The following is a 19568-nucleotide window of genomic DNA, read 5'->3' on the forward strand; positions in this document are numbered from 1 at the left end:
TTGTATCCTAACCTTTAAAAATGACTTCATTGATTCTATAAGAATTTGTTTTAGATTCATAAATGTGCCTTTTATTTTTAAAATTTCATGTGTGTGTATATATGTATGTATGTGTGCATATATATATGTTTATAATCAACCTTTAATGAAATAGTAAAAAAAAAAGAAAAAAAGAATTCCATTGTCCAAATTGACTCACTCCCTAAGAGTCCCTGACAGCTGAGTTTTCACTGTACCTTGTATATTATTATCATCAGTGGACCAAATACATCAATGTTTCCATTTGGCTCTTCTTCCCTCTTTCTCCTTGAAACAAGACACCCATGGCTCTGGCATCCCTATGGGGGACAGCAGCTCAGGAGAAGAAAATGCTTTGAAAAGAGGTCTTAAAAGAACATTCTAGACTTAGAGAGTAAAACAGCACCATGTGCCTCTTCTTCTCCTGGCTCCTTATACTGACTATAATGCCAGGTGTCTCAGCTGAAGATGCAGACTGATGTCGAACCTCAGTGCAGCATTTCCCTGCTGAAACACTGATAGACTGGCCTCTCTTGGTGTATAAATTTTTAAAGAATACAGAAAATCATTATTCAAGTTACTTGGTAATGAACATTGTTTTATTACTTACTATACTTCTGCTTTTGAGGAGAGAGGGGAAGTAAAGACAAATACTTTGTTCTGTAATTTTTTTTGAATAGTGTCCAAAATGTGATTTGGATTTGGTCATCAACCATGTCAAGAGAGATTCTGTTTTAACAGTGGGGTGAAAAAAATCATTCTAGAAACACATTGTCTAGCATTGGAAAGGAACTGAAACAGAATACGTGCACATGAATGGAAGTTTGATCTCTGAGTTACATAATCTTTCTGAAATCAACCTGAACTTCTGAGTCTGGGGTTCAAAGTGAATAAAGCTAGACTTGAAAATCTTTGATACCATGACTTCTACAGTTTTTTATTAATTTTAATTCAACTCTGACTGAGGTCAGCTGAACTTAACTGTTTTTGCTTTAAAAAGTTTTTTAAAATTATTGAAGTATAATGTATAAAAGTGCACAAATCCTAAGTGTACAGCTTGATGAATTTTCACAAAGGGAACATACTTGTGTAACCAGCATTCAAATCAAGTACAGAACATTACCTAAAGTAAGTATTGAGGTAATTTTCTTTCAAGAAGGCTGTGTAGGTGATATATTTCCTGAGTCCCTTTGATTCTGTGAATATCTTTCTATGACCTTCACACGTAATATAAATTATTTGCTTGTGTGCAAAATTTACAAGTCACAACCTTTTCTCCTTGGAGTTCTGTGTGTATTATTCCAGTGATATTAGAAATTAAATATTCCAGAAAAAAAACTGTAGACCATTGTGATTTAAGTTTTTTCTTTATCCTAGTAATTCAAAAATTTTTCTAGAATGTGCCTCTTGGTTAGCTTTTCCTGAAACACAGAAATCCAATTTAATGTGTTTAAACAAACCTTTCTATATAGCTCAGAAAAGTTTTCTAATTTATTTTGAGTATTTTTCCTGTTACAGTTGTTCTAGTTTATTTCTCCAGGAATATCATTAACTGCCGTTTTGGCTTTCCATCCTCTATTCTTCGCATGTCATCGTCTCTCGTCATTTTCATATTCGTCTTTCCTTTTGCATTCTAAAAGAGCTTCTCTGGTTTGTCTTCTGTATTACATACTTTATTTTTAGAAGTTTGATTTCCTCTTTTTGCTCTCTCCAAGCAATTCTTCCTTATCTCAACCATCCTTCCTTTCATCTCATCTTTGCCATCTGTTCGTGTTACACAGAGGCCATGTTGTCTTGTTTTTTGTTTTTGTTAGTTTCATAAACATGTCTTCTGGATCTTATCATTTTCAATGCTTTGTTCTTTCATTGAGTCTTTGGAATGGTATTCTCTTTCTCTTGCCATACAAAATTTTTTGCCTTTTTTTTTTTTAACTGATGATCCCAAGAGCCTATTCAGTGTTTGGCACATAGTGAGTGCCCTATAAATATTTATAGTCTTTCCTTAAGCTTGAGTGGAGTGAGTTATGCCTGGGCTGAGATTACTCGAAGCCTGGCTCAACTGGGATTATTGACTAGAGCACCTATTCTACTGGAGAAGATGCATTCCCGGAGACCAAGGCAGAAGCTGAAAGTCACTTCTGCTGCAATTTATTGGTTAAAGCAAGTCTCTAAGGCTAGCTTGGATTCTAGGGGAGGGGAGTTAGACTCTAGTTCTTGATAGGGGAGGGGCAAGGTCACATTGCAGAAGAGTACATGGAGTGGGAAATAGTGTTGTAGCCATTTTTGGAAAAGAAAATCTGCTACAGACATTGTAACAGCAAAATATTTAACAATAACTGAGATTTCCAAAAATTGGAGATTGGTTAAATAAATTATGATATAAGTAAGTAAATTATGATACCTACCTATGATGAAATAGTTTATGATTTTTAAAGGTATATATGTATGTACTTATGCATTACAATATTATTTGTCTGATCAAAACTTTATTACTAGCACATAGAACAATGCCTAACACATAGGCATTACTTGAATGAATTCCTTGAAGACACTTGTTGAGTTGTCAATCATTCATAGTTTTTATGGTGAGAGTTTTCATTTTGTTCTGTGTCTTATTTTCATATGCATTTTAGTTAGAAGTTGAGATATTACATCAGGAGTTACTAGCCATTTTAGACTGGAAACTTGACATTTTATTTCGAATCAAGTATTTTTAAAATGTATGCTTTACATCAATAGTTTATTTTTGTATTTTTATCCTTTCTCTTTATTTAGAAGGAAAAATCGTGTGTGTGTGTGTATGTGTGTGTTTTTTACAACTGGCAAATCAGAAAATATTTAGTTTATACAACTTCTAATATGGCATCCTAAATTATTTTGAAACATTTGGGAATATATCAACTTGAATGTTTTCCCTGTAATAAGTGAATAGATATTCTAATTTGGTAGTAGCTTGGAAAATTGGGATGGCCCATTTAAAATAGGCTCTGACTTAAAAGTTTGTTAGAGGCATTAGTGACTAGACTTTTTTGTTTTTCTTTTCTTTTTTTATTTTTATTTTTTTGTGAGGAAGATCAGCCCTGAGCTAACATCCATGCCAATCCTCCTCTTTCTGCTGAGGAAGACCGGCCCTGAGCGAACATCTATTGCCAATCCTCCTCCTTTTTTTCCCTTTTTCTCTCCAAAGCCCCAGTAGATAGTTGTATGTCATAGTTGCACATCCTTCTAGTTGCTGTATGTGGGACGCTGCCTCAGCATGGCCGGAGAAGCGGTGCATCGGCGGGCGCTTGGGATCCAAACCCGGGCCGCCAGTAGCGGAGCGTGTGCACTTAACCACTGAGCCACAGGGCTGGCCCCTGTTTTTCTTTTAGACAGAGAAAGTATGACCGATTCTGTTTTCAAGAAATGGCCACAGCAGTACTTCTAGTCTCACACGCTCTCACAGAATTCTGTCACTCTGCATCAATAGGTGGAATCTACTTCCTCTCCTCTTTAACTTGGGCAGGCTTGCGACTGCTCCAACCAATTGAGTATGGTGGAAATGATGTGACGTGACTTCTGAGGTTATGATATAAAAAGGATACAGGTTCCTCCTGGCTTTCTCTTTCTCTTGGGATGCATGTCCTGGGAACTCAGTCAGCATAGTGAAGGAAGCTCAGTCACATGAAGAGGCCATATGTGGATATTCTCATCCAAATCCTGAGCTAAGCCTCAGCAGACAGCCAGCCTTAACCACTGGACGAGTGACCGAGCAGGCTTTCAGATGATTCCAGGCCCTGATTGTTGAGTGTCCAGCGGAAGCACCAGACATCATGGAGCAGAGACAAGCCAGCCCCACTGTTTCCATTGTCTGAATTCATGGTCCACAGAACCTGTGAGAGATAATAACAATTACTATTACTGTTTTAAGCCACTAAGTTTTGGGGTAATTTGTTACACAGCAATAGATAATTAATACATTCAAGTTCTAGGAATCTATCATAGGGAAATAATCAAAGATTTGGACAAAGACGTATATATGAGAATATTCACTGCAGTGTAATTTATAATAGTAAATACATTTTTTTGGAAATAGTCTAACCATTCAACAGAAAGAAAATGGTTAAATAAATTAGGTTTCTATATTTTCAAAAACAAAGTTTAAAGAATTGCTATACAGTCGGTTCTGTTATAATGATTGTCAAAACTCATCGAATTGTATGCTTATGTAAATAAGGATGATTAAGAAAAAAAGTATATATCTGATAAAGGACACATACCCAGAATATATAAGAACTTTTATCAGTCAATGGAAAACATATTAAATAAATTTTTAAATGGACAAAGAAATGATTGGTTAGGCATATCCCAAAAGAAGATAGCCAGATGGCCAATAAACAAGTGGAAAGTTGCTCAGCATCACTACTCAGCAGGGAAATAGAAATTAGAACCCCAAAGAGATACCAGGAGACACTTACTGTAATGGAATACTATTTAAAAGCTGACCCATACCAATCATTGGCAAGGATATGGAGTAACTGGAATCCTCACATCTCGCTGTGTGAGTAAAATAGTATAAGCCTTTGGTGAACTGTTTGACAAAACCTGTACCTACCCCATAACCTTGCAGTCCCACTCCTGGGTATATACCCAAGAGAAAGGAATGCTTACGTCCGCCATAAGACGGGAATAAGAATGTTCATAGCAGCTTTATTCATAATATCTCAAAACTGGAAAGCTTATCTAGTAACACATTTTGCTGCTTCTAGCCTTATTATCGCAGTAATGCTTAGCATGTAGCTATCTGCTTTTAGTTTACTATGTGATGTTAATAAAAATTTATGTAGGGCATCCCACCCCCCAATTTTCTAACTTTTAAAACTGTTTTCAAGTTTCTTAAAACCTTTCTCTTTAGACCGGTTTTATTTTGGAGGACTAAAAGAAAGAACTTGTTGCACAAATTGCCTCGAGCACAAAGTATAAAAATGCCAACTTTTTGTCTGCATTCAGCCCAAATACTCTCTTGCTCTTGGATCATTTTTGATTTTCATTAATTTTAACTGCTTTTAGAATCTTACACTATAGTTTCCTATTTGAATAGTGCTTTTATTTTTGTTTTTGTATTTTTGACTCACTATACTAGTTAAGTTTGCTCAGATTAACTTTTAATGCTGTTGTATTTTTTGAGTAAATACTCTAGAGCAGTGCTGTGCAATATAACTTTCTGAAGTGATGGAAATGTTCTATATTTGTGCTCTCCAATGTGGTAGTTACTAGTCACATGAGGCTATTGAGCATTGAAATGTGGCTAGTGCAACCGAGGAATTAAATTATACATTTTATTTAATTTTAATTAATTTAAATTTGAATGGCCACCTGTGGCTAGTGCCTACCTTATTAGACAGTGCAGCTCTAGAGTTAAAGAAGGATGAATTGAGAAGAATACAAGAACTTAGAATGATGTGAAATTAGGAAAAAAATTGCATTTGTCAAGATTAAATTAGAGCAGTGATTCTCAATCTGCACATTAGGATCACCTGGAGAGATTTTTGAAAATACCAGTTTCTGGGTATTTCTAAAACCAGTTGAATACAAATTTCTAGAAATGGAATGAAGGCATTATATTTTCAGAAGCTCCCTAGGTTATTCTAATGTACAATCAGGGTTAAGAATCAGTGAATTATAGTAGTGCTTCTTAGACCTAATGTGCACCTGGGACCTTGTTAAAATGCAGATTTTGATTTCAGTAGGTGTGAGCTAGGGCCATATTCTGCATTTCTGAAAAGTTCCCAAGTGATTTTGATACTGTTGATCCTTCCAGACTATACTTGGAGTAGAAAATAATTTTAGGATGAAAGGTTGAGCAGGAGTTTGCTATGTCTGAAATGAACATTTCGTTACATAATTGTAGAATTCAGCAATTGTTATCTGGCTCAGACTTAGTTTCCTTATGTCTCAACAATAAATTTGCATATAGTATATACCTGAAATTACTTAATTAGAAATTAGTGAAGAACCAAACCCTTTCTGCTAGACAGTGTTGAGGGAAGAAGTTTCATTTTGTTTTGTTTAGATAAAATGGTCAGGGAAGAGATCTTTGAAGAGGTGACATTTGAGAAGAGAATTGAGTAGAATGAAGGGGCTACCTATAGCAGTCACACAGTGGGAGTGATCAAGGTTCACAGTGACCAGTTCAACAGATAAACCCAGCAGCTTTTACCACTGAAATAACAAAGATCAGGGCAGAAATAAATGAAATAGAGAACAGAAGAACAGTAGACAAGATCAACAAAACTAAGAGTTGGTTTTTTGAAAAGATTAACAAAATTGACAAACCTTAGCTAGACTAAAAGAAAAAAAGAGAGAAAACTCAAATAAATAAAATCAGAAATGTAAAAGGAGACATTACAACTGATACCACGGAAATACAAAGGATCATAAGAGACTACTGTGAGCAATTATATGCTAACAAATTAGACAACCTAGAAAAAAAATGGATAAATCCCTAGAAACATACAACCTATCAAGACTGAATCATGAAGAAGTAGAAAATCTGAACAGACCAATAACAAATAAGGAGATTGAATCAGTTATCAAAAACGTCTTGACAAAGAAAAGCCCAGGACCAGATTGTTTTATTGGTGAATTCTACCAAACATTTAAAGAATAATTAATACCAGTCCTTCTCAAACTCTTCCAAAAAAATTGAAGAGGAGAGAACACTGCCAAACTCATTTTTTGAGGCCAACATTACCCTCATACTAAGGCAAATAAGAAAACTACAAGAAAAGAAAACTACAGACCAATATCCTTGATGAATATAAATGCAAAAATTCCTCCCAAAATATTAGCAAACCTCATTCAACAGCACATTAAAAGGATCACGCACCATGAGCAAGCAGGATTTATCTCTGGGATGCAAGGAAAGTTCAACATATGCAAATCAATACATGTGATACACCACATTAATGGAATGAAAGATAAAAATCATATGATCATCTCAGATGCAGAAAAAGCATTTGACAAAACACAACATCCTTTCATGATAAAAACACTCAACAAACTGGGTATAGAAGGACTGTACCTCAACATAATAAAGCCCACAGCCAACATCATACTCAACAATGAAAGGCTGAAAGCATTTCCTCTAAGATTAGAAATAATACAAGGGTTCCCACTCTTACCACTCCTATTCACCATAGTACTGGAAGTCCTAGCTAGAGCAGAAGAAAAAGGCATCTAAATCAGAAAGGAAGATGTAAAATTGTCTTTGTTTGCAGAGGACATGGTCTTATGTATAGAAAATTCTAAAGACTCCACTAAAAAACTGTTTGAACTACTCAAAGAATTCAGTAAAATTTCAGGATACAAAATCAACATATAGAAACCAGTTGTGTACACTAGCAATGAAATATCTGAAAAAGAAATAAAACAGTCCATTCACAATAGCATCAAAAACAATAAAATACTTAGGAATAAATTTAACCAAGGAGGTGAAAGCTCTGTACACTGAAAACTACAAGATTTTGTTGAAATAAATTGAAGACGACACAACAAATGAAAAGGTATCCTGTGTTCATGGATCAGAAGAATTAATATTGTTAAAATGTCCATACTACCCAAAGCCATCTATAGATTCAATGCAATCCCTATCAAAATTCTAATGGCATTTTTCATGGAAATAGAAGAAACAGTCCTAAAATTTACATGGAACCACAAAAGACCTTGAATAGCCAAAGCAGTCCTGAGAAAGAACAACAAAGCTGGAGGCATCACAGTTCTTTTTTTTTTTTTCCAAATTGTTTTTATTGAGGTAACGTTGGTTTATAATATTATATAAATTTCAGGTGTACATCATTATATTTTGATTTCTGTGTAGACTACATCATGTTCACCACCCAAAGACTAATTACCATCCATCACCGTACATTTGGCATCACATTTCTTGATTTCAAACTATGCTACAAACCTTTAGTAATCAAAATGGTATGGTATTGGGATAAAAATAGACACATAGACCAATAGAACAGAATTGAGAGCCCAGAAATAAACCCTTGCATATACAGTCAACTAATATTTGACAAAAGAGCCAAGAATACTCAATGGAGAAAGGTTAGTCTCTTCAGTAAATGGTATTGGGAAAACTGGATAACCGTATGTGGAAGAATGAAATTAGACCTCTATCTTACACCACTCACAAAAATTAACTCAAAATGGATTAAAGACTTAAACATAAAACCTGAAGTGGTAAAACTCCTAGAAGTAAACATAGGGAAAAAGCTCCTTGACACTGGTGTTTGCAATGATTTTTTGGATATGACACCAAAAGCTCGAGCAACAAAAATAACTGGGACTACATCAAACTAAAAAGCTTCTGCACAGCAAAAGAAACAGTCAACAAAATGAAGAGGCAACCTACAGAATGGGAGAAAATATTTACAAATCATATCCAATAAGGGGTTAATATCCAAAATATATAATAAACTCATACAACTCAATGGCAAAAAACCAAACAACTCAACTAAAAAATGGGCAGAGGAACTGAATAGACATTTTTTCAAAGAAAACATACAAATGGCCAATAGGTATGTGAAACGGTGCTTGACATCACTAATCATCAGGGAAATGCAAATTAAAACCACAGCAAGATATCACCTCACACCTGTTAGAATAGCTATCTTAAAAAAGCAAGCTATATAGGGGGCCAGCCTGGTGGCGCAAGGGGTTAAGTGCATGCGCGCTCCACTTCGGTGGCCCGGGGTTCGCAGTTTTGGACCCAGGCGCGCACAACGCACTGCTTGTCACGCCATGCTGTGGCGGCGTCCCATATAAAGTAGAGGAAGATGGGCACAGAAGTTAGCTCAGGGCCAGTCTTCCTCGGCAAAAAAGAGGAGGATCAGGGCCGGGCCCCGTGGCTTAGCGGTTAAGTGCACGCGCTCCGCTACTGGCGGCCTGGGTTCGGATCCCGGGCGTGCACCGACACACCGCTTCTCCCGCCATGCTGAGGCCGTGTCCCACATACAGCAACTAGAGGGATGTGCAACTATGACATACAACTATCTACTGGGGCTTTGGGGGAGAAAAAAAGGAGGAGGATTGGCAATAGATGTTAGCTCAGAGCCGGTCTTCCTCAGCAAAAAGAGGAGGATTAGCATGGATGTTAGCTCAGGGCTGATCTTCCTCACAAAAAAAATAAATAAATAAATAAAAATTTAAAAAAAAAAAAAAAAGAGGAGGATCAGCATCAGATGTTAGCTCAGGGCTGATCTCCCTCACAAAAAAAAAAAAAAAAAAAAGAAAAGTGTCAGTGAGGGTTTGTAGAAAAGGGAACCGTTGTATGCTGTTGATGGAAATCTAAACTGGTACAGCCACTATGGAAGAGAGTATGGAGGTTCCTCAAGAAATTGAAAGTAGAACTACCACATGATCCAGCAATCCCACTTCTGGGTATATATACAAAGGAAAGGAAATCGCTATATTGAAGAGATATCTGTACTCCCATGTTCATTGCAGCCTTATTCATAATAGCCAAGATATGGAAACAAGCTAACTGTCCATAGATGGATGAATGGATAAAAAGATGTGGTGTATATATAGACAATATAATATTACTCAGCCATGAGAAAGAAGGAAATCCTGCCCTTTGCCACAACATGGATAGACCTTGAGGGCATTATGCTAAGCGAAATAAGTCAGACAGAGAAACAAATACTGTATGATATCACTTATATGTGGAGTCTAAAAAAGCTGAACTCCTAGAGTAGAATGGTGGTTACCAGGGCCTGAGGGGTGGGGGAAATGGGGAGATGTTAGTCAAAGAGTATAAACTTCCAGTTATAAGATGAGTAAGTTTTAGGGATCTAATGTACAAGATGGTGATGATAGTTAATAATACTGTATTATATCCTTGAAAGTTGCCAAGAGTGTAGATCTTAAATGTTCTTACCACAAAAGAGAAATGGTAATTATGTGATGTGATGGAGGTGGGGTAATCATTTGCCATATATAAGTGTATCAGATCAACATATCATAAGCCTTAAACTTACACAATGTTATATGTCAATTACGTCTCAGTAAAGCTGGGGGAAAAAGGTTACTTCAGCTGCTGTAAAAGGCCAAGAATAGAGGAGCGGGGGAAGAGGAGATCAGTTAGAAAGCTATTGCAGTAATCTGGGAGAGAGAGTCATGACTGGAATAGGGTAGCAGTGATGGAAGTGTTAAAAAATGCATCCAAGGTGTATTTTAAAGACAGAGTCAACCAGACATGCTGATAAATTGAAATTTTGGGGAGTATCAGGGAAATAGGGATTAAGGGAGGACTCCCTAGGTTTTTGGCCTAAGCAACTGAGTGAATAGTAGTTCCATATATTTAGATGGAAAAGACTAGAGGTGGTATGGGAAATAATAAATTCAATTTTGGACATGTTAAATTTTAAATGCCTTTTGGACATCCAAGTAGATGATAAATAGACTGTTGGATTTAAGAGTCTGAAGTTCAGAGGAGGGTTTAGCGATGAAGCCCTTGGTTTTATTTGTAAAAACAACTCTCTCTATGATCATTCTGCAAATTGTGTTTATTATGAAATAAAATCATTTTCATAATTCTTAGTTTCATTTTTTTGTGTGCGTAAAATCAACCCTGTGCTAACATCCGCCAATCCTCCTCTTTTTTTTTTTTTTTTTTTTTGCTGAGGAAGACTGGCCCTGGGCTAACATCCCAGCCCATCCTCCTCCACTTAGTTTTTTTAAAGATAAAATGCCAAATTGTTTGCCCCCACTATTTACTGTGAATGTTTATTTTTCTACGTGGATACACTTTTTTTTTTTTTTTTGGTGAGGAAGTTCAGCCCTGAGCTAACATCCATGCTAATCCTCCTCTTTTTGCTGAGGAAGACCGACTCTGAGCTAACATCTGTTGCCAATCCTCCTCCTTTTTTTTCCCCAAAGCCCCAGTAGATAGTTGTATGTCATAGTTGCACATCCTTCTAGTTGCTGTATGTGGGACACGGCCTCAGCATGGCCAGAGAAGCGGTGCGTCAGCGCGCGCCTGGGATCTGAACCCGGGCTGCCAGTAGCGCAGCGCGCACACTTAACCACTAAGCCACGGGGCCGGCCCTGGATACACTTTTAGATGGCCTTTTCTAGTACCAATCATCTTTGAATAACAAGGACCTCCTCTACTCTTCAAAAAAACAAAGTACTAGGGGGCCGGCCCGGTGGCACAGGCGGTGGGTGTGCGCACTCTGCTGCGGCTGCCTAGGGTTCGCTGGTTCGGATCCTGGGCGCCCACCGATGCACTGCTTTTCGAGCGGTGCTGTGGCGGCGTCCCATATAAAGCAGAGGTAGATTGGCATGGATGTTAGCCCAGGGCCAGTCTTCCTCAGCAAAAAGAGGATTGGCAAATGTTAGCTCAAGGCTGATCTTGCTCACAAAAAAAACAACAAAAAAAAACAAAGTACTATAGTTTTATAATGCCTGCATTATCACATTTCTGGATAAATGACCTTTGGGTTCATAGTCAGTTTTTTTTTTTTTTTTAACTCTATGCTGGTATTTTGAGACCTTGTAATCCCTCTATTAACCCTACTTTCTCACCGGTAAGGATTGTAGTTTATCAAATAACAGACCTATATTAAAGATGAAGGGACCACTCCCCACCCGCAAGTGATGATATGGTGTAACCAATAAAGCAGTAACTTGGACGCTGACATTAATGGGATTTTGGTTCTTTCATTTAAAAATGCCTAGTTTGGTTAGTTTAATTTTTTGAATAAATAGAATGTCTGGAGTTGTTTATTAGCCTTGAAAACCACTCTAGTACTTTTTCTTTGAAATTTGAAAAATGTGCTAAGACATTGTTTTGGAAGGATGACTGCTTTATAAATGGAATATTTAAAGAGGCAACATACAACCACAGGAATGAAGAAGGGAAACTTCTGTGTGTGGTGGTGAGTGGTTTATTTATAATTTGAAAGGATGCCAGAACTGAACCTCTGTGTTAGAGTTCATATACTTCATAGTTTAACTAAAGCACAGATAAGATGTTAGAAGCTAAGACTTCAGCTCGTTTGTCTGCCTGTGGAGTCCAAATGTTTAGGATGTATTTTTTGTTTGATTGTTTTTTTGGTGAGGAAGATTAGCTTTGAGCTAACATCTGTTGCCAATCCTCCTCTTTTTGCTGAGGAAGATTGGCCTTGGGCTAATCTTCCTCTACATTTTATATGTGGGATGCCTGCCACAGCATGGCTTGATAAACGGCGTGTAGGTCCAGGCCTAGGATCTGAACCTGTGAACCCTGGGCTGCCAAAGCAGAGCACACGAAACCAACCACTATACCACCAGGCCGGCCCCTAGGTTGTATTTTTTAATAACAAAATCCTGTGTGCCATTAAAGGCAATTGGAAATGTAAGAGATTTGGGTTCTTAGAAAAAAGGTTATCCTTCAATGTGAAGTGAGTAGGGAAGTCAGCCGAACACCATCTTTTGTCTACATTAGACTTAATAGAATCTCCAGACTCGGGCTTGAAGATGTGTATATACATAGTATTCAAGTTTTGACTCTAGTCCTATTCTTCCCCTGAATCTGTTTATCCAAACCAGTGTTACTCAAAGTGTGATCCATGAACCAGTATCAAGTCCACAAATTGTTACTAATTGTGATAAGTACAAAAATTGAGCATTTAATTGCTTTTATAGCAATTTAACATTGGCGCAACGTCTATGCATGTGATTATTTTTCTAGAAATTTATTTTTATTGCATTTTACAAAGCATAGGTTTTGACAGATTGGAGAATTGGTGGGGTGGGTGGGGTAGACGGCAGTTCCCACAGATAGTTTACAAAGCAGTACTCTAGATCCTCCTTTTTTTCCATCAGGAATTCCAAACTCTTTGTATCCATGTGGCCATAGTAGAGACTGGGGAAAAGGACATGAACCAATCAACTAAGACTATGTGATGACTGGGGAATGGAGGTGCTGATTATCTGAGATTATTGTGTCTTTACTTAGAATACCCTTTCACCATTTTCCTGCTTCACTCTAACACCAATTTTACTGTGCACAGAATTGCCTGGGGCACCTGTTAACAATGCGGATGCCTATGTGGGATCCCCAAAGGTCCTAATTCCACAAATCTGAGGCCCAAGAATCTACATTTTAAACAAACACCTTAGGTGATTCTAATAAATGTTGTTCCTGGATAGGTCGTTTAAATCAGGATACTTGAGAGTAAAAGGGGGTACTATTAATAATTACATCAGGACAAAATGAATAAACTCAGAATATCCCGATAGGCATACTCAGACATATGGACTCTCTGTATCTGGGGCATATTTTTTGTGTGTGTGAGGAAGATCAGCCCTGAGCTAACATCCGATGCCAATCCTCTTCTTTTTTTGCTGAGGAAGATTGGCCCTGGGCTAACATCTGTGCCTGTCTTCCTCTACTTTATATGGGATGCTGCCACAACATGGCTTGACAGACGGTGCATTGGTGCGCACCCGGGATCCGAACCGGCGAACCCCGGGCCACTGAAGAGGAGTGTGCGCACTTAACTGCTACACCACCAGGTCGGCCCCTGGGGCGTATTTTTAAAAAAGGAGATTTCAAGTTTAGTTGGAAAGTTCCTATTTCCTTTCATGGCCAAACTTAGCTGGATGATGGCTGTTTCTTTAGTCTTCTCAGGATGGTGGCTGTTTCCACTCTTCTACGAATCAACCTCAACTATAGTGTGTATAGAACTGTCTGGTAAAAGAAGGGAGATAGAATTCAGGGCTTCTTTACATAGCTAGGAGTAACTTGAGGGGAGGTAGGACCCACTCCTTTAAAGTTGAAGATTCTTTGCTCCTATTTGATGGAGGTAGATTTTATTTGTCCTAACCTAAAAACTTAGGACTCTTTTGGAACTTTCTGTTATGCATGTTGTCCCAAACCAATCTTAATTCTTCTTCGTGTACCTGGCTCAGCTGTGTCCCATTTCTTTTAGCTGACCATAATCCCCTTGATCCTTGATTCAACCTTGCTTTTGCTTTAATTTAACTAAGTGATTTGTTTACTTGTTTTGTTTTAAGTAAGTTGGAACTGAGGAATTTGAGAGAAAGAAAAAACATCTCTAAATTTCTTCCTCAAGAGCTCTTTAGGTTGTTGTCACCTCTACTTACATAACTTTCATGATATGTAAGAAAAATGGGTTTCCTGTTTTCTAAACTGTTCTCTACTACAACTGGATAGTAGTTAAGGAAAATTATTTTTATTAATAGTAATAATACTACTGGGAGAAGTCAAATAGTATCTGTGGATCTCTTGTCTCTGGTACTACTTCTGTTATGATACTTTTTTGTCATTTCCAACATATTTGATTTTATATTATTTCATTTTGTTTTTAGTTTGTTGACCAATTTCTTTGGTTTACAAAGTGGGAGATTAAAAACAAGATTTCTGTGGGGTTCATTTCAAAACTGGGAAAGGGCAGATTGGCTCTCTAGAAATTGAGAATAAGAGTTTAAAAACCAGAAAGAGTTAAACTAAGTATGAAAAGGGGATGGATTGTGTGTGGAATCTTCTATTTATTTTTTGGATCAAGATTTCAGAGGACTGGTGGTTCTCTGAAGTCACCTACAATAAATTAGATTAAGTGTAACTCTTGATTGAACTTCATATAAATTTCTCTAAAGAAAGTGTCTCTAAAGCTTATACTCTTAGTTTTGGTAATTCTTTCTACTTTTTTTATTATAAGGATTTCAAACATATTACAATAGTAGAGAGAACAGTGTTATGAACTTCCAAGTGAACATCACTCAGCTTCAATGGTTATTAACTCACTAGTCCTTTTCATCTATACTACTGCTTATTCCTTGTCTCCCCCATTATTTTAAAGCAAATCCCAAATAGCATGTAATTTCATCTGAAAATATTTCAGTAAGAATCTCTAAACTATAAAGGATTTTGTTGTTGTTGTTGTTGTTGTTAAACACAGCCATAGTACCATTACATTTTAGTAAAAATTTAAGTAAACTTGTTCAGGACTAACCTTTCACCCTGTCTTGGAGACTCACCAGATGAATAAATAAAAGATTCATCATAATATTTTATTTTTGTTTTATTTTAGAAGTAGATTATCCTATTAAAGTAGTATGGTGATATTCCATCAGAATAACACAAATTAAGACTAATTTATCCATCAAATTAGGATACTTTTGGGCCGGCCCCGTGGCTTAGTGGTTAAGTGCGCGCGCTCCGCTACTGGTGGCCCACGTTCGGATCCCGGGCGCGCACCGACGCACCGCTTCTCTGGCCATGCTGAGGCCGCATCCCACATACAGCAACTAGAAGGATGTGCAACTATGACAAACAACTATCTACTTGGGCTTTGCGGGGGGGGAAAAAAGGAGGAGGATTGGCAATAGATGTTAGCTCAGAGCCGGTCTTCCTCAGCAAAAAGAGGAGGATTACCATGGATGTTAGCTCAGGGCTGATCTTCCTCACAAAAAAATAAGTAAATAAATTAGGATACTTTTGAGAGTGAAAGGGGACACTATTAACAATTGTGCTGGGAGAGCAGTTGAAATCTAGGAGTGTCCTGGGTAAATGGGGATGTACATGGTTCCCTATCTCAAGGTAATATTTACTGATTGGGTAGCTGCTATCATTTTTTCAGTGAGTTTTGAATAGTCAAAATGAGTCAAGTCGTAGCCAAGAGCATGACGAAACTTACCATAAAACTTTCTTTACTTGTAAATAATACAAAATGGTTGGCTAGATCAGGTCTAAAATTTTTAAAGTATCTGTGGATTTCAACTTGGTTCTTAATAACACTCCATAAAGCTAGAAGTGAAACCACCAGACATAAATCACAAATTAAAATGATTTTAAATCATTTTAAATTTATCGTTTATAGGCTTGTGGCTAGTAGACCACAGAGAATCTGAAGTGGACTGCATTATAAAGTAGGTAAATGAGGAGATGACAGTCAATTTTAAAATGTCGAAAACTTTTTTCTGTTAAAGCTAATTTGCCGTGATATTTTTTTTTTTTTTTTAGATTTTATTTATTCACTTTTTTCCCCCCAAAGCCCCAGCAGATAGTTGTATGTCATAGGTTCACATCCTTCTAGTTGCTGTACGTGGGACTCAGCTTCGCGCTGGACGGAGAAGCGGTGCCTTGGGGCGCGCCCGGGATCCGAACCCGGGCCGCCAGCATCAGAGCGCGCGCACTTAACCGCTAAGCCACGGAGCTGGCCCTGCCGTGATATTATATAAACTTTATATCCAGCATAAACTGAAGTGAGTTGTTAGCATTTCCAGATTAGAAAACACAACTAGACCTCCCATACTCCAGTTTATACCCTGTTACATAGCAAATTATTCTCAGGAAGAGATCCATGCTATTAGTGGTGTTCTTGTTGTCAGTAATATTTTAAGCAACTACCTTTTGAGCATAAAGTATACATCTATGATTCCCCTGACCAGGAATTGAAGTCAAACTTCTAAACATATGGTTTCATTAGGTCAGTTCTTTGGAAGAAATAGATGACCTTTTAGTGTTGTGATTTCTTTTCCTTCATTTTGTTTAACCACAGTTTCATTTTTAACACCTTTTACATAGATAAAAGATATTCATATCATCTAATCCCTTGTCTCACTTTTAGCTTATTTACTGAATCAACTTCAAGTCTTTCATGTTTATTATGTAAAAATAATTTATGCACACATATATACATATATCTTTTAAATGACTTTGACTTTGTGATGTTTTTTTTTTGCTGTGGAAGAGTAGCCCTGAGCTAACATCTGTTGCCAATCTTCCTCATTTTTTGCTTGGGGAAGATTAGCCCTGAGCTGACATCTGTTGCCAATCTTCCTCATTTTTTGCTTGAGGAAGATTAGCCCTGAGCTGACACCTGTGCCAGTCTTCCTCTATTTTATATGTGGATCGCTGCCACAGCATGGCTGACAGTGGTGCAGGTCTGTGCCCAGGATCCAAACCCACAAACCCGGGCTGCTGACAAACTCAACCACTATGCCAAGGGGCAGCCCCCAACTTTTTAAAAATTAGACTTGATCATTATGATATAATAATAATATACAATATCTTGGAATTTCTTTCCCTGTAGTTCTGGTGTTCTGGTCTGTGGATGTGAAATCATGGTGATATATTAGGTTTAATTTGTTATATAAAGGAAATGTGTTCATGGTTGTTTTCTATACATTTAAGTATTTTAAATTATTTTTTCTGTCTTTCTAGCTGTGCCCTTTCCTCCAACCCAGCGGCTTACTTTGAAGGAAGTATTTGAGAATGGGAAACCTAAAATTGACCTTTTGAAAAACCATTTGGTGAAGGAAGGGCGACTGGAAGAGGAAGTAGCCTTAAAGATCATCAATGATGGGGCTGCCATCCTGAGACAAGAGAAGACTATGATAGAAGTAGATGCTCCAATCACAGGTATAAGACGTATTTGCATGGTGCCACTTAGATTTGAGCTAATTTGAGAAATGATTACAAATAACCAACTAAAATGTGTAATAATTTTTATAGGAATTATGAGACAGTCTTAGAATTGTTTAGTATATTTGTTGTTCATTGAAGAAATACAATGTAAAATGTCTAATAATTCTAGTAGGACTAGTCAGTATTGATAGATTGACTATAATTATAGAGCAGTCCAGTCAAAAGCTGAAGTGATTTAAGTTAAATTTAAACTGTGATCCCTTTTGCTGTAAATGCCCTTTCTCTTCTAAGACATCAATTTTCACCTCACCCTGTGTCCTGTTTTTCCTAGTGTGTGGTGACATTCATGGACAATTCTTTGACCTGATGAAATTGTTTGAAGTTGGAGGATCACCTAGTAACACACGCTACCTCTTTCTGGGTGACTATGTGGACAGAGGCTATTTCAGTATTGAGGTAAAAATTAAACTGGATATGTTGGAACTATCATATTGTCTTTTTTAAAAAAATTTGCTTTGCATTCTTAGGTAGAAGAAATTAAAATGAGAACACTGGCAGAATTTATAAACTTTGTTACTTTCAGTAATTAAAGTGATAGAGAAAGGTTTTAATTGATGTTAAAAAATGTATTCCTTTTTTTAGCCAGTAGAACATCTGACATATAGAAGGCTGTATTAATCCAACTTTGCAAATAAGTTAAATGTTTACTAAAACTTTCCTCTTTGAAGATAGTGTATAGGCTGTATATAAATGACATAAATTGCTGTTCACCCTAAACTTGGTTTGGATTAGCTGACCTTAATTGTAAGACCATAAGCTGCTGGGCTACAGTTAACTCTTAGAGTAATTGCAGAGCTAAATAAGCAGGCACTTCGCTTATTGTAGGAATAATTTCTGATACTATTGACATAGTAAGCACTTAATAAATGTTCATTGAAGGAAAAAGTGATTACGGTTGATAAAGTTAATGAAAACTCACAGTTTACTTTTATATATTTTGGAAATTAAACGATGAGAGGAAAATGGTTAGAATTAAAACAAAGTATAAGCATTTATGTGTAAAAGATAAAACTGTTTTGGAACCTAATGCAAGAACTTGAGTACAGTGGAACCACCACACATTCATATTTAACGTCCATTGATTCAGCTGTACATGCTTGGCAAATGAAAGAGAAGTAACTTTGGAAATAACGTGGGTAATCGAATTTATAATGTGCCCAGAATAATCGTGGGATGAGAAATTGAGTCAGCTTGGTCTTGCAGTCTTTACTTCTGCCTCTCTCATAGTGTGAGAATCTCACTGTACTAGGTGTGTTTCTGGTGGTTAAAGGGTTATTGTTCGTGCAGCATCACTCCTAAGTACAAGTCAGCTATCTCACCTGGTGCTCAACCAAGGAAGCTGCAGTTGTTCTAAAGCTGCCGGCAAAATAAACGACAAGAGAAATAGATCTTACTCTTTAGTTATATAGGCAGCCTAAATTCATGAATCAGAAAAGTTCAATGTTATTTGCCATTGCCTCAAGTTCATTTAGTGTCATGTATGAGGATAAAAGTTAATGATAGAAACTAAGAAAATAAAGCTTGTTTTCCGTACTGCTCAGTAAATTCCCAAGGTATCTAAATAGGTACCTGGGATGGGTGAAGATCATATTCGGACTATATAATTGAAAAGCTTCCCTGTTCCTATTCACGTCATGTTTCAACAGACAGTAAGTTTCAATAGACAAAAGTGTGGATGTTTGAAATATACATGGAATGTTTACTTCTTTGCGTGTTTGCTAGCGTGAGGAGGTTTTAGGGGCTGAAGAGAAAAATACAGAATTTAGTGAAGTTTTAATCAGTCATTTTATTTAGTGAAACAACTCTTTAAAAAGATATTGTACCAAATCATCTTCTGATCGTTAACTCACATACTTTAAAAATAGTTTCAATGCATCACTGTATTCAGGAAAGCACACACACACACAATCCGCAGTGATTTTTTTGTACACATATGCTATATTCAGAGTATTTTGTTTTGTGTATTCTTTTCCTCACTCATCAACAAATGTCTTCTGAGTGCCAATTTTATGGCAGGCTCTGAGGATAAAACAATAAATAAAATTCATGCTGTACATGGGAGCTG

General features: G+C 37.0%; 1 protein-coding gene across 2 annotated transcripts in view; it reads left to right on the forward strand.

Moving 5' to 3' along the window:
- Window positions 1–19568, forward strand: part of PPP3CC (protein phosphatase 3 catalytic subunit gamma) — a 100327-nt gene that overhangs the window by 26291 nt on the left and 54468 nt on the right. For both annotated transcript variants that reach the window (XM_004442296.3, XM_014796675.2), the window contains exons 2-3: window positions 17240–17437; window positions 17775–17899. In XM_004442296.3, coding sequence (XP_004442353.1) covers window positions 17240–17437; window positions 17775–17899 — 323 coding nt within the window. The remainder of the gene's footprint in view (window positions 1–17239; window positions 17438–17774; window positions 17900–19568) is intronic.

The sequence above is a fragment of the Ceratotherium simum genome, chromosome 12 (assembly GCF_057802395.1).
Source record: "Ceratotherium simum simum isolate JZ-2026a chromosome 12, ASM5780239v1, whole genome shotgun sequence".
Taxonomy (NCBI): Eukaryota; Metazoa; Chordata; class Mammalia; order Perissodactyla; family Rhinocerotidae; genus Ceratotherium; species Ceratotherium simum.